We start from the raw sequence: 15,252 nt of genomic DNA on the forward strand, positions 1-15,252 counted from the left end.
GAGCTGGCTGGCACTCAAGATGGTGATGTTTGTCATGCTCATTGTGTTGCTGTTGCTTCGTGCCGTTGGTGATGCTCAGAATATTAATTGTGGGAATTGGCATCCCCTGTTTGTTCATCACAAGTATTTACAGCCAGGAGATCTCATCATTGGAGCCGTTCTCTATCAGAACGAGTTATTTAGCAATGCAAGTACTTTCAACCAAAATCCTTCTCAGCCTCAACTTGCCAGGTTTGAACAAAGCCCCCACCTCACTGATATATCTCTATGCAGATTATACTCTAGGACAAATCAGTCACATAGAAAGGTCCAAACTGAGCTGCATTGACAGTAATCTCTATTGCTAAAAGTAAAACTAGATTGAAGTTTTACCCTTCCATTCACATACAGGGGTTTATGAAACAGAAAAAATGTACTTTGCAGCTCAGTTCCCAGCTCAGAAATATCACAGTTCTTTGAGCACACTAAGGACGCAATCCTAACCAACTTCCCAGCACTGGCATAGCTGTGCTAATGGGGCATGTACTGCATTCTGTAGTTTGGGGGCAGTCACAGAGACCTCCTCAAGGTACGGCAATGTGGGTTCCCTTACCTCCAAGTTGCATTGCCCTTACCTCGGTGCTGGAAAGCTGGTTGGGATTGCGTCCTAACTTGCAAGGAAAGGGAGGAGTAGAAACTGGGAGCTGCACAGGGATTTCATGCCTTCTTTGAAAAGAATGGGTCAAAGTCTCTCAATAGGGACTGAAAATGCTGGGTTGGCCTGCATCAATGAAACAAATGAAATTGATGCAGGAAAGAAGAAGCTGTTCTTCTTCAGGAAAGAAGCTTCAGGAAAGAAGCTGTTTTTTCCCCCTTACACAAAAAACTACTTAGAATGTACTGAGACTATGAAATGTTTGTATCTATTTTCTTCATTCTTTTAGTGCTGACTAGTGAGAGTAAACTTTGCCTCCTTTGATTCAATGTGAATCTGGGCTCTCTAAACTGAACCTGCCACCATCTCTCTCTCTCTCTCTCTCTCTCTCTCTCTCTCTCTCTGTGTGTGTGTGTGTGTGTGTGTGTGTGTGTGTGTGAGAGAGAGAGAGAGAGAGAGAGAGAGAGAGAGAGAGAGAGATTCTGCCAAGGATGGGAGAGGGGATGTACTTCAGGATACTGAGAACACTTTTATTCATGTGCATTTCTCTGTGTTGGGGCTCTGTATACCCTAAGCTAAATATTTCGCTAATTAAGATGGTGGTGCTCAGAATATTAATTGCAAGAATTGTCATCCACAGTCTGTTCATCACAAGTATTTACAGCCAGCAGATCTCATCATTCTCTATCAGAGCCATTGTCTATCAGAATGAGCAATAAAAGTACGTTCAACTGAAATCCTCCTCAGCCTCAGCTTGGCAGGTTTGAGTAAAGCCCCCCACCCCTCCAATATATCTCTATGCAGGTTATATTCTCTGGCAAATCAGTCTCATAGAAAGGTTCAGAGCCTGAGTTGCATCCACAGTAATCTCTGTTGCTAGAAGTAAAACTAGACTGAAGTTGTACCTCTCAACTCGCATCTGGGGGTTTATGAAACAGAAACATGTCCTTTGCAAGTCAGACCCCAGCTCAGCAATATCAGAGCTCCTTGAATACATGAACAAGCATGGAATGAGAAGAGTAGAATCTGGGAGCTGCACAGAAATCTCATGTCTTCTTTGAAAAGAATGGGTCAAAGCCTCCCAGTAGAGACTGAATATGTTGGGTTGGTCAGCATCAGAGAAATTTGGAGGCTTCAGCATGGAGGCTTCAAGAAAGAAGCAGGTTTCTGTTTTGTTTTGTTCCTAGACAAAAAGCCACTTAGAATGCTTTGAGGCTGTGAAATATTTGAAAGTACTTCATTCATTTGGCATTGAGTAGTGAGAGCAAACCTTGCCCCCTTCGATTCTTTGTGAAACTGGTCTCTATAAACTGAACTTTTCCTCCACCATCAAAAAAGGAGAAAGAAAAGAATTTAGTTGATTCCAAAAACAAATCAAACAGATCACCCTCTGTTGGACCATGAGTGACATCTCTGGGAACTGAATGTATTTATATCACTCCTTTCTCCCCAGTATTTCTCTCGCTCATGGTTCCATATTATGCTAATATAGAATAACATTGCAAGAGTGTGTGTGTGTGTGTGTGAGAGAGAGAGAGAGAGAGACAGACAGACAGACAGACAGAGAGATTCTGCCAAGGATGGGGGAGGGGATGTACTTCAGAATACAGAGAACACTTTTATTCATGTGCATTTCTCTGTATTGGGTCATGTGTTCCCTGTTCTATAAATACCTCTAGTTAAGATAGGAGATCAGATGCCATGTATACTTTAGGCTGATATGGTTTGTATGCTGATGTAACTGAGGGGCTTTTAGTCCTAAGTAACATATCCCAATTAAAAGATTGCCATATGAAAAATGGTCTAGTAATACATAATAATAACAATAATATTATTTAATTCATAACATAGTGGCAATATTGTTAAAAAATGCAGAATATACCTATGACTCAAAATCTCTTTGTAGTATGTTTATTGAGAACTACCAGCACATCCTAGCTTTGGAATTTGCTGTAAAAGAGATCAATGAAAATCAACAGTTGTTGCCCAATCTGACCCTGGGATTCAGCATCTATGACAGCTATTTGGAGGCAAGGTGGACTCATCAGGCCGTTTTGCAACTTATTTCCCCAACGGACAGGTTTGTTCCCAACTACAGGTGTGACACCCAGGGCAATCTAATGGCCATCACTGAAGAACTGAGCTCTGATATGTCCCGTGAAGTACCAGAAGTTTTGGGCAGCTACAAGATCCCACAGGTAGGATGTATGAACACTAATATACAATTTGCAGGAACAGTTTCTTTAGAGATAATTTCATTGTACCCAATACCACTTGACACAAACGATGACACCAGTTCAGTGATAACTAATACATGTCCCCCACAGAAGGATGCACTGTTCACTAAGGGGAGGGGTGTTTCAACAGGATTGTGCTGTCATCATACAATGTTAGCATACAGGGACAATAATTGCCATTTTCAAAATGCAGGAGCATTTTCCTTTGAGATCATTTCATTGCACCCAATGCCAATTGACACAATCTATCACACTAGTTCAGTGATAAGTTAACACACGTCACTAGTTCCCTCCAGTTACACTGTGAAAGATCAAGTGAATCTGATGCCTCCATCAAGAAGTGAATTTTTCACTGATCCATCAGTTTCTAATGTTGTGAAAATATTAGTAGCTAAAGATGGCATGTGTGGTCACTATTATCAAGTCTTAATATCCATTTCCTCCCACACAGGATAAGCTGCTATTCAAAAACATAACCATACAGTAGATGCCCACACACACTAGCAAGATATTCAGAAACACATACAATGCATGTGTGAATGGGATTGCTCTTTGTGTTCATGCCCTCTGATGTGCTTATTCAAGAACTGTTCTTTTGTGTGTATGTGTGTGCATGTAGTCTGTAGTCAGCTCTCCAGAAGACTTGGTTGTGAGGTGACCTAGTCTCATGCCCCTCCTCTAAACATGCAGAAAGTAGAGAACATGGTACCTTTCACTAGAGGGACATAGTGAGGGACTAGCTCTGGTAGCTGCTTGACCTATTCTCTGCTTGGAGACTCTTGCAGCTTCACTTGAAATAGTGTGTCTGCCCACCTGAACTGTCTTGACTTCTTGACTCCTTCAGATATTGGCAGTGATAAACTGGGATAGCCAGGAGATGATCTGCAGTTTCGAACCAGAGTGTGACTACCCAAGTGATAAGGAGGAATATAGTGGGAGTTAGTGACTTGTTTTGTCCAACATAGGAAACTGCACTGAAAAGAGAACCTGAAGGAACAAAACTGATGCCTTAGATTCAAGAAGACCCCTTCAGGCATCAGAAGCTTATCCCTGGGCAAGGGGAGGAGGAGACCTTGGAGGTCTCCTTGGAGGAGACCTCCAGGTCTGCCTCCCACAGAAGGAGGCAGCGTGCACTCAGGGAGGGGGAGAGAAGATTTCAACAGGATTGGGCTGTGACTATACTGTGTTTGCATACAGGGACAATAATTACAATTTTCAAAATCTGACAAAATTTCTGCTCTCATTCTTTCTCTCCTTGATGACCATGTCTTTCAGAAACAGAAGAAAACATAGGTTGATTTGAAAATGCGTTCTATTTATTCCCTCCATCTCTATTTAGCTGCTGTATGGTTCCGTTGGCGTTTTAAAGGATAAGAATCCAGCATTGTTTGTCTACAGGGCAGAACCAAATGGAGTCCATCAGTACAAGGGGATACTCCTGTTACTTCTGCATTTCAAGTGGACATGGATTGGATTCATTGCTGCTGATGACATGAACCTACAGTGGTTTATGGAGGTCATGTTCCAGGAATTTTCAAAGTATGGCATCTGTTTTGCCTTCTTGGAGTCATGCTTCACTGTGGCTAATAAAAAATCTGCAAAGAAATTTTATAATAAAATAATGTACCACAATGTCAATGTATTTATCTTATATGGAGACATTCGCTCCATGTTTTGGTTGAGATGGCTGTTATATATGGAAAGAAAACTCACAAATCACAGGCCAGGAGGTAAAGTCTGGATTCTTACTGTGCAGATGGAGTTAAGACAGTCTGCCAGCCAGAATCATTGGGATATTCTAGACTTGCATGGTATGTTATCGATTGCTACCCCCTCCAATGAACTTCAAGGATTCCAAGGTTTTCTTCAAAGCAGAAGCCTTTCCAGCAATAAAGAAGATGGTTTTCTCAAGGGTTTCTGGGAAAATGCATTTCAGTGCACATTGTCCAGTCCTCCTTCAACTCACACAGAAAGGGCTGCCTGCACTGGAGAGGAGAGGCTGGAGAACCTTCCAGAGTACATCTTCCCAAAGAGCATAACAGGCCAAAGCTACACCATCTACAATGCTGTCTATGCTGTGGCGCATGCTCTCCATGCCATGTATGTGTCCAAATCCAACAGGGCAAAGATGGAGGGAGAAAGAAGGTTTCAGAATCAGCAACCATGGCAGGTAACATCTAAGCTGGTGGTATGTCTACCTGCATCATAAGGGCTAAGGAGTGTTCCCATAATATTGGTAGTAATGAATACCCTGTAAACATCTCGAGAGGAAAAAAAAAACCTCTCATAATTTTCACTGAGCTGCATGCTGCGATGGATACCTCATCTGCTTTGCAGCCTTTCTACATTAATAGCATCTATCAGCACCCTGTCACTTGCTGGAAACTCAAGTCTTCAGTAAGTCAAATTAGAAATAATAATAATAAATAATAATAACTTTATTTTTATCCCGCCTTTCTCCCCAAAGGGACTCAAGGCGGCTTACAACATATAAAAACAGAATTTAAAAACAAATACAAACATATTAACACATCATAAAAAACAGCAGTCAGAGTAAAAAATAGGTAAAAAGAGCATAGAGCAGCAGCAAGTCATAAAAGAAACAGGCCTGTAAAAATATTAAAAGATATTAAAAAGATGTTAAAAGGCCGAGAACTCAGAAGGCCTGTTTAAACAGAAGGGTCTTCAGGCCTCGCCGAAAGGTCTCAAGAGAGGGAGCCATTCTTAAGTCAGGGGGAAGGGGGAAATAAAGCCCCTACCTTGAGAAACCTGCATATTACTAGAAGTATAAGTTTTCAATAACAAGTGAAGCACCTCCAACATGCTGGTGTTGAGGGGTTCTTATGTCTCACTTTGCAAAGCTTGACTCCTGTTTGTCAGTTAGGAGCATTTGTGCACCAGGATGTTCCATACCCGATGACAGGTATTTACATGTTACTGAAGGGCTTCAATAAAAATGGATTACAAGGTCTAGTCCCATACTATAAAAAGTATGTCAAATTTCATTTTTAATTCCAGTGGTGGGAGGGGGGAGGAAACTGTGCAAACAATTCCAGTGCCTCAGTTTCCTGAAAAACAGTTATCTTTGCCCTCCTGGTGCATAAATGGGGAGATCCTCTCTGAAAAAAGTGCAGAAGGGAGTTTCATTTTTCCACTTGCTACAGAAAATAAAAATCAGAAAAATCCCTACTTTTAGAAACTGGTATGATTATGCACCACTGGAGAAAAAAGCTCCACTCCACCAGATCCAACATGGAGTCTCTCAAGTCTGCACCAGCAAAATAGCCAGCACAGACTTGAGAAGTCCATTGTGGGGCTTGGGGGCTTTCCCTGGGGGGAAAGGGACAAATGTTTCCTTCCTCCTAGGAGAGCTCCAACTGCTTCCTAGTGCCTACTGGATGCACCGGTAGCCATTTTGATGCCACTGTTTCAACAGGCACCAGAAAGCTTAGGACTGGACTGAAACATCTCTCCCAACTATCATCCAAGACAGAAGGGGGGTGGGTGGGTCACAAAAATGTTAATGGATAGAGCCAGGTGAATTTCAGAGCCACAGTACCTAGATGAAGAAATGTATCATTTGGAACAAACCTTACAAGCTAATGATTACACAAAGCAAGAGATTAAAAGAGCTTCCCGACAATGACAAAGAATGAATCTCAAAAAGAAGGGGAGTCACTAGCACCAAAGACCAGAGCCTTTCTCCCCTATATCAAACATGTCACAGATAGTATAGGAAAACTGCTGCAGAAGGTACATATTAAGGGCCCAATCCTATCCAACTTAACAGCACTGGTGCTACTGCAATACAGCCCCAAGGCAAGGGAACAAATGTCCCCTTACCTTGTGGAGACCTCCATAACTACCCTCCCACCACAAGATGCAGCACACACCCCATTGACACCACTACACCAGGGCTGGAAAACTGGATAGGATTTGGCCCTAAGACAATTTACAAAACAACAGTCAAGCTACAACAGATCCTGCAACCACCAAAAGATGAAAGAGACCCACGTTTACAGGCAGGGGTATATCAGATCCCATGTTGCTGTGGGAAGGTATACACTGGCACTACAAAAAGGAGTAAACAGACCCAAGTGAAGGAACATGAAAGACACTGTCGCTTAAAACAGACTGAAAAATCAGCAGTTGCAGAACACTCAGTGACAACAGGACATAAAGTGGATTTTGAACACACTGAGTTGTTGTCTAATACTATGCATTACCATGCATGTATGTATAGAGAAGCAATTGAAATATAGAAGCATCAAAACAATCTGAATGGGAAAGAAGAGACAATGAGAGTTAATAATGCATGGCTACCAGCCCTGAAAAAAGTTGCTCAGAGAATAAGGAGCCGCTAGGACTAACAGCTGACAATAATGTTTCCTAATTCAATGGGCAATTGGTTGCAACCTGTATAAGAGATTGAGGAAAAGTGTGACCTTTGACAAAGTTCATCAAAGCTATAGGTGAAATGTCAGGTCTGAGTTTTACATGCCAGTCTTTAGTCTAGTTTTATTTGATTTTTGGTTTTAATCCTTAGTTATTTTAGCTTCAAGTGCCTTTGGGATTTAGTTTTTTAATTTTCAGAGTTTTCAGTTTTTAGTTTTAGTTTTTTAGGTTGAGTTTTAGTTGTTGTTTTTAGTTTTCAGTTCTTAACTTAGTTTTAGTGTTGGTGATAGTTAGTACCCCCCTTTTAGGATTGGTTTAGGCTCATTGGATAAAAAAGCTAGACCATGGCACCTAGCCTGAAACACTGTTATGTTCAGTATGGGTTCCAGCTGTGAAACTTAGAATGTTTACCATGTACCCGTGTTCAAAACATGTGTGAAGGCCAAAGGTATTTCTTGAAAGGACTGGTTTCATAATATCTTTTTGGCATAAACTTCCATTGTTTTTCCTGCCTTTAGGAAGCAGGAGGAATTTTAAATATTTAGGACTAGTCTTCAGTCTTCAAGCTGTTTGAATAGTGTAACCCTGCATGCATGACCTAGCATGTTATAACTTGGGTATTTTGCAGGTAAATTCTTTCTACCTGTCACATTGACTCTAGGAATCCAGAAGCAATTGTGACACCAGATCAGAGCAGAGGTCTGAGAAAAGCAATGAAATGGTCATCCAGCTGTTGTAGGCTTCACCGCTGGGGGGTCTATGTAGGAGCAGGAACCAGGCACCAGTACAACCTCTGATTGTCACCCAGAAAGAGCCAGGAAAGATAGGGGGCTTCTTGTTCCCTTTACAATCCCTCAGTAATGATGTGGTCTCCTCAGTGCCACAGCTCAATTTGAGAGCTCCCTGTAGCACCGGTTACTGGTTTTCTCCTCCAGCTAGCTACTGCTTTCTGTCAGGGCCTCTAAGAGGAATTTTATCAGGAGGTGCAAAGTTTCTTTGAGGCCCCTTTCCAAAGAGGGAGGGAGTGAAACAGAGTGGGGGCGGGGTGGCAATAGGGGTGGGCAGAATGGGAGCCAAACAGGCAGGGGGAAGGTGATAACTTCCAGAATAGTCTTTGGAGCCCAGGTCTACCAGTCTTCTCAATGCAGAGCTCAGGTCTACGTACCTGCCCAGGGTTGGCAGCTATAGTAATACGGAAATCTTTCAAATATAGAAAATTATTGTGGGAGATTAATATAATTGTAGTTAGGTTCACACCAGAATAGAAAGTGTCTTGTGTGTACACCAAAACTGACTTCTGCAGCAGCTTCAGTCCCACCCCTGTCACTGAGGTCCTATACTCCATAGTTAGCTGATATACAAGCCAAAGAGCTACTGTAGCAGATCAGTTTCAACCCAGATGTGACAATGGGTTAAGGAATGTATGTGTTCTTGGGTCTGGTGTACAAGGCTTCTGGCAGTAGTTGTTGCCATGTGCCTGTCGTAATGCTCCCTGCATCCCATGTGAACAGTGAGTTTGGGTGAGATTGGAAAATGTAAGATCCTAGAAATTTCTGGGCCCCCTTTCTGACTCTGGGCCTGGGTACAGATTACCCCCTTTACCTCCCTCTCCTAGGCCCTCAAGGTTATATTATCTATCTCAGTGGGGAAGATGTAAGTCCTCATTGCCCAACTGCATCTTTTGTCCAATTGCCCAATTGCATCTTTTGTCCATTGCCCAATTGCATCTTTTGCCCAATTGCATCTTTTCTTTCACTTTTAAATTTAGCTCCACCACTTCCTGAAAATGGTGTCCTTTAACAACAGTGTTGGCGATCAGATTTCCTTTGACCAGAATGGGGAGTTAGTTGCTGGATTTGACATTATAAACTGGGTCACATTCCCAAACCAAAGTTTTGCTAAAGTCAAAGTGGGCAGGCTGGAACCACAGACCATCCCCATCACCATCAATGAGGATGCCATTGTATGGCACAGTTGGTTCAACCAGGTAGGACTTAAATGTAGGCAATGGTTTGGGAAGAATTCCCTTATCCAGTGGGTAGGGTTGCAAAACCTTGAGGATTAGCCTGGAAACTCATGCAATCTGCCTCAAAAATCAAGTAACTTATGAAAGCAGTTCTGGAGATTTTGACATGATGCTTGGATTCACTGTATAAGAAACATATTCTGCTGGAGCATAATTTTCAGTACCTAGTTCCATATCATTATCCCGCTCCATGGAAGACAATACAATTGGAGGATTGCTTCATACTTGTCAGTTTATTTAATTCTCTTTGTTTTCAAGCTTCTTATTCCATTTAGTAGGGTTTCCAAGAATATTGACTAGAGATGAGTGACAAATGCCCTTGACCTACTGTCCAGGGGTTTCTGTCCTAACTCTGAAGTGGAGCATGTTTATGACCCCTAGTGTTGGCAATGGAGTTCAGCACGGGTGATAATTGCCTATAGCAGTGGTTCTCACATGTTTAGCACTGGGACCCACTTTTTAGAATGAGAATCTGTCGGGACCCACCAGAAGTGGTGTCATGACTGGAAGTGACATCATCAGGCAGGAAAATTTTTTAACAATCTTAGGCTGCAATCCTACCAACACTTACCCAGAAGTAAGTTCCATTGATGATCATTGTTAAAAGCATATACAGAGTAGCATGTTAAAAGTACAGATCTGTAACATGTCCCCAAATGCAGTCACATACCATGGTAGCATCAAGTCTAATATATTAAAAATAAAATATTGAAATGAATGGGGACCCACATGAAAGTAGTTTGGTTGGCAACCTTCAGTCTCGAAAGACTATGGTATAAGCCTACAGCACCTGGTATTCCCAAGTGGTCTCCCATCCAAGTACTAACCAGGCCTGACCCTGCTTAGCTTCCAAGATCAGACAAGATCAGGCATGTCCTGACCCACAGTTTGAACAACACTGCCCTGTGGGATTGGGCCCTTAGGACATATTACTCTCAGTGCCATTGCTGTCTTTGCTTTTACCTTTATCACACGTATAGAATACTCGGTAATGGGCACACCAAGCTTAGACATCCAGCAGTATCTTATTGCAAACCATTTTGCATCTTCAAGAGTCCAGGTTCATTATTCTGAAATCTAATATTTTTCTCTTTCTCTGGTGGATTAGACACGACCCCTTTCAGTGTGCAATGACAACTGTTATCCTGGGTTTCGCAAGATAAAGAAGGAAGGGAAGCCATTCTGCTGCTATGATTGCATCCCATGTCTGAAAGGGAAGGTATCTGACCAAAAAGGTGAGTGTTGCAATGAACGGAGTTATTGAAAAGGTTGGCCATAATTCAGAGAAATTGAAATGCATGATCTATGAACAGGTTGAGGTCATTGGATCATTTCTCATAACCAATCCTCATTATCTGAAGTGTATTTTTGGATTCTGTAGTTTTTATGTGTGTGATGGCCCAATGCTATTCTCATCTGGCAAACAGTGCTAAATTTTACTTACCTATTGTGCCAATGCATGATCCACAATGAGTTCCAGCACCAGCATTAGGCGTTGTAAACGTGCTATAAGGCGAGCTTATGGCATTGGGGGATGAGGGAGCACCACCGCTGGGCCAGCACCAGTCAGCACTGGGCTTCAGTGTGGCATGGATGGCCAGCCAGCACTCTTCCAGTGCTGGCCAGCAGTGAGTATTTTTGTGGTGAGGGGAGGCGGGGACTGTGTTGAACGAGGCAGAAGGAGGGCAGAGACATGAAAGGAACCGGAGTGGGAGGGGTTAGAACCAGCAGAGCTCTTCTCTGCTGTATCCTATTCTCCATGTTGGGCTGTAAAGCCTGACATGAAGGTTCTGAATCCTGTGCCAGCAAAATAGCCAGCACAGATAGAGAAAATCCATTGTGTGGTTTGGGGCTTCCCCTGAAGAGACCTCGGCAGTGCTGCTTGATACAGTGGTAGTTATTTTGGCACTACTGCATCCAGTGGAGCTTCTGAGGATAGGATTGCGCTGTGATTGTCCCCAGTGCTGATGCCTGAGTAAAGCTATGGTACATGGTCAAGAGGTATTGACAATGTTAGTCAATGTGTCCTCGCTTCCCCACAAAGCAAATCATGGAGACAATAAAATTTGGTGTGTTTGTTTATTAAGACTATCGCTCTTCTTTCCCAGACATGGCTGACTGCTTCACGTGCCCCAGTGATCATTATCCGAACAAGGACCGGACTTCCTGCATTCCCAAAGTTGTCACCTTCCTGTCTTATAAAGAACCTCAGGGCATTGCTTTAACCATTTGTGCTCTATTGTTGTCGTTGGTCACGGCTCTGGTGCTAGGGTTGTTTGTGAAGCACCACAACAGTCCCATAGTCAAAGTCAACAACCGGACCCTCACCTATACACTTTTAATTTCTCTCTTACTGTGCTTCCTTTGTCCGTTGCTGCATCTTTGTCAACCTAAGAAGGTGATCTGTATGTTCCGCCAATATGCATTTGGCATCACCTTCACAACAGCTATTTCTGCTGTGTTGGCAAAGACAGTCACAGTAGTACTTGCATTCAAGGCCACACGGCCAGGGTCCACTCTGAATAGCTGGTTGGGGGCAAGATTGGCCAGCTCCATTATTCTTCCTTGCATGATCGTTGAAACAGCCACTTGTATTTTTTGTCAGGCAATCTTCCCTTCATTGCCATATGCTGACATGCATTCACAAATTCAAGAAATCATTTTGAAATGTAATATGCCATCACGAACCATGATTTACTTTGATCATATCTACATAAACTTTCTGTGCATGGTCAGCTTCATTGTGGCTTTCCTTGCACGGAAGTTGCCAGATGCTTTCAACGAAGCCAAGTTTATCACTTTCAGCATGTTTGTATATTTTTGTGTTTGGCTGGCCTTTCTTCCAATCTACATGACCACCAAGGGAAAAAACAAAGCAGTCATGGCGATCCTGTCTAAGTTAATCTCCAGTGCTGCCTTGCTGAGCTTTATGTTTTTTCCCAAATGTTACATTATTTTGTGGAAGCCTCAGCTGAACAGCAGGGAACAGTTTCAAAAGTGGAAACACTGAAGAAATAAAAATGAATCCGTTCCAGTCACTGCCTTCTGCTACTCCTTTGACAACAATCTAGGGATAATTGTACCTCTGTTATTTATTTTAAAGCATTTATCTGCTGCATTTCTAAGCTGTGACCATTTCAGGTGGTTTTCCAAGAAGAAAAATAAAACAATGTAAGGAAAAATTGAAATCCAACCAACAAAAATAGCAGCACAGCATCTCCAAACCCAAAGGGAATCAATGCAGGAAAGGAAATGATCGATTCCATGAGACAACAAGGGTTTATTCCCCTTCAAAATGTCAGTACAGATGAGGCAGTCCTGATCTCTCTTGGAGCTCAGTGTCCTGATGGATCAGGAAGATAAATGGGAAGAGATTGTCCTTCATGTCTTCTAGGTCCCAGACCATGGATATCTGTATACCATCCCTGGTACTTTGAACTGTGCTCAGAAAGGTTCAGGCAAGAACTGCAAACGTATTAACCAGCATATGACATGGTCATGGCCAGTCAATGGTCTTGTGGCTTTATTCAGATGGTGAACTAGTCTCAACAATTTAAAGGTGTTTCACAGCCCCATCCTGAGCTGCGCGGGGCTGCAGCGGCACTGAAAATGGCTGCTGCCACATCCTGCATGCTCCGGGCAGCCGCCGACGGCTCTTCGGGAAAAGGGAACTATTGGCCCTTCCCCCAGGTAAAGTGAGTGGCCCCATATTGGGGCTACTCGATTCTCCGCTGACTCGAATGTCGACAGAGAATCAAGAGCCTCCATGTCAGGTGGTGAGCCTGACACAGAGACTCTGGATCTGGTGGTGCTTCCTGCCTCCCACCTCGATCCCTCCCCCCAGAATGCCTCCTCCCCACCCTTTCCCCGTCCTCTGCTTGCCTCCCCCACCCTGGAACGCCTTCTTCCCGCTTCCCCCCTTGCCCCCACTTACCTCTTCGCTGCTCAGCAGTCCGTGAGACTGCCTAGCAGTGGAGCTCCAATGGCTGCCCATTGCTAGCCCAGCACCAGCCAGCGTTTGCAGCAGTGTGTGCTGGCAGTAAGCCGGTGCGCACTGTTTAGGACTGGGTAGTCAATTCACAGGCATCACCTGGAGATCCAGGTTCAAAGCTTGGCCCAGGAACACCTTTGCACTGTGAACCTGCTTCTTCATGGGGCTCTGGACCCCATCCAGAATTTCTTTTGGCACTCAGGGAAACTCTGAAGTCAATTAATGGGATTCATGAAAAGGCTATTGCTTTTTTGGCTTAGATTGGGGGGGTATTCAAAAATGTATGGTTGACAAGGTGCTCAAAGGTCTATGATGTATTTTAGGGTTGTAGATGGATTACGAGTGTTCCTTCCAGGTCTGAAAATACCGAATTTGTAAGGTGGTACTGGCCTATGAAGCTCCTACGAATGTCAATGGAAAATCAGTGATTTTAGATTGAGGGCACTTTTTATGTGGTAGACATGTGAAAAAAGCAAAGAAATATTGGGAAATGATACACAAAATGTTACAAGAGATATTGAACTGTGTAATACCATATGAATCAGAAATATTCCTCCTAAATATAGTATCTGAAATTAAAGACCTACACAAAAAACACCTTATTGTACATATTAGTACAGCGGCAAGAATATTGTATGCCCAAATGTGGAAATCCACAGAAGTCCCAAACCGAAAAATTAATAGATAAGATTTATGAAATAGCAGAAATAGATGTTTCAACAGAAAGAATGAAAGAGACAGATCTAGGTAAAACAAGAAGCTACTGGAAGTCTTTTTATGATTGAATAGATAATGTTAGATAAAGATTATTGATTGTTTAGATTAATTTAAGTGTCATATTGATAAATGTGATATTTTGTTTATTTATTTACTTTATTTATATCCCGCCTTTCCCCTCGAAGAGACCCAGTATATCTATCTATCAAAGGGACCCAGTATAATATCTATACTGAAGTTTTTTTTTTCTTTTTTTATATAGCCTGTTTTAAAATTTTAAAAAATGCATGCTGTAACCCAGGGCCATTATCCTGATGTGTAGCCTGTGTGGACCTATCCCTATTTTCCTGCTCTGTTTCTGTAATAAATAAATATTAAAATCATTGATTTAATGATTTTAATATTATGATGTATTATCATAATGTAATATCATAATGTCTATGATGTATTTTAGGGTTGTAGATGGATTACGAGTGTTCCTTCCAGGTTTGAAAATGGTAAGATTTGTAAGATGGTACTGGCCTATGAGGCTCCTATGAATGTCAATAGAAAAAAGACATGAACATTGTCAATGTCAATGGAAAAATCAGTGATTTTAGATTGAGGGCACTTTTTATCATATCTGGTGGACATGTGAAAAAGCAAAGAAATATTGGGAAATGATACAGCAAATGTTACAAGAGATATTGAACTGTGTAATACCATATGAACCAGAAATATTCCTCCTAAATATAGTATCTGAAATTAAAGACCTACACAAAAAACACCTTATTGTACATATTAGTACAGCGGCAAGAATATTGTATGCCCAAATGTGGAAATCCACAGAAGTCCCAAACCGAAAAATTAATAGATAAGATTTATGAAATAGCAGAAATAGATGTTTCAACAGAAAGAATGAAAGAGACAGAACTAGGTAAAACAAGAAGCTACTGGAAGTCTTTTTATGATTGGATAGATAATGTTAGATAAAGATTATTGATTGTTTAGATTAATTTACGTATCATAATGATAAGTGAGATAATATTTTATTTACTTTATTTATATCCTGCCTTTCTCCTCGAAGGGACCCAGTATATCTATCTATCAAAGGGACCCAGTATAATATCTATACTGATAAGTTTTTTTTTTCTTTTTTATATAGCCTGTTTTAAAATTTTTTTAAATGTATGCTGTAACCCAGGGCCATTATCCTGATGTGTAGCCTATGTAGACCTATCCCTACTTCTGTGCTCTGTTTCTGTAATAAATA

The 15,252-nt window shown here is 41.9% G+C and overlaps 1 protein-coding gene across 1 annotated transcript; it reads left to right on the forward strand.

Moving 5' to 3' along the window:
- The first annotated feature begins 19 nt into the window (after positions 1 to 19).
- LOC136652432 (vomeronasal type-2 receptor 26-like) lies at positions 20 to 12,302 on the forward strand. The gene is made up of 6 exons (XM_066629371.1): positions 20 to 231; positions 2,541 to 2,832; positions 4,211 to 5,041; positions 9,035 to 9,253; positions 10,401 to 10,527; positions 11,401 to 12,302. The coding sequence occupies exons 1-6, from the start codon at positions 20 to 22 to the stop codon at positions 12,300 to 12,302; spliced, it is 2,583 nt and encodes an 860-aa protein (XP_066485468.1).
- The last annotated feature ends 2,950 nt before the right edge of the window (positions 12,303 to 15,252 follow it).

This window comes from Tiliqua scincoides, chromosome 5, assembly GCF_035046505.1.
Source record: "Tiliqua scincoides isolate rTilSci1 chromosome 5, rTilSci1.hap2, whole genome shotgun sequence".
Classification (NCBI taxonomy): domain Eukaryota; kingdom Metazoa; phylum Chordata; class Lepidosauria; order Squamata; family Scincidae; genus Tiliqua; species Tiliqua scincoides.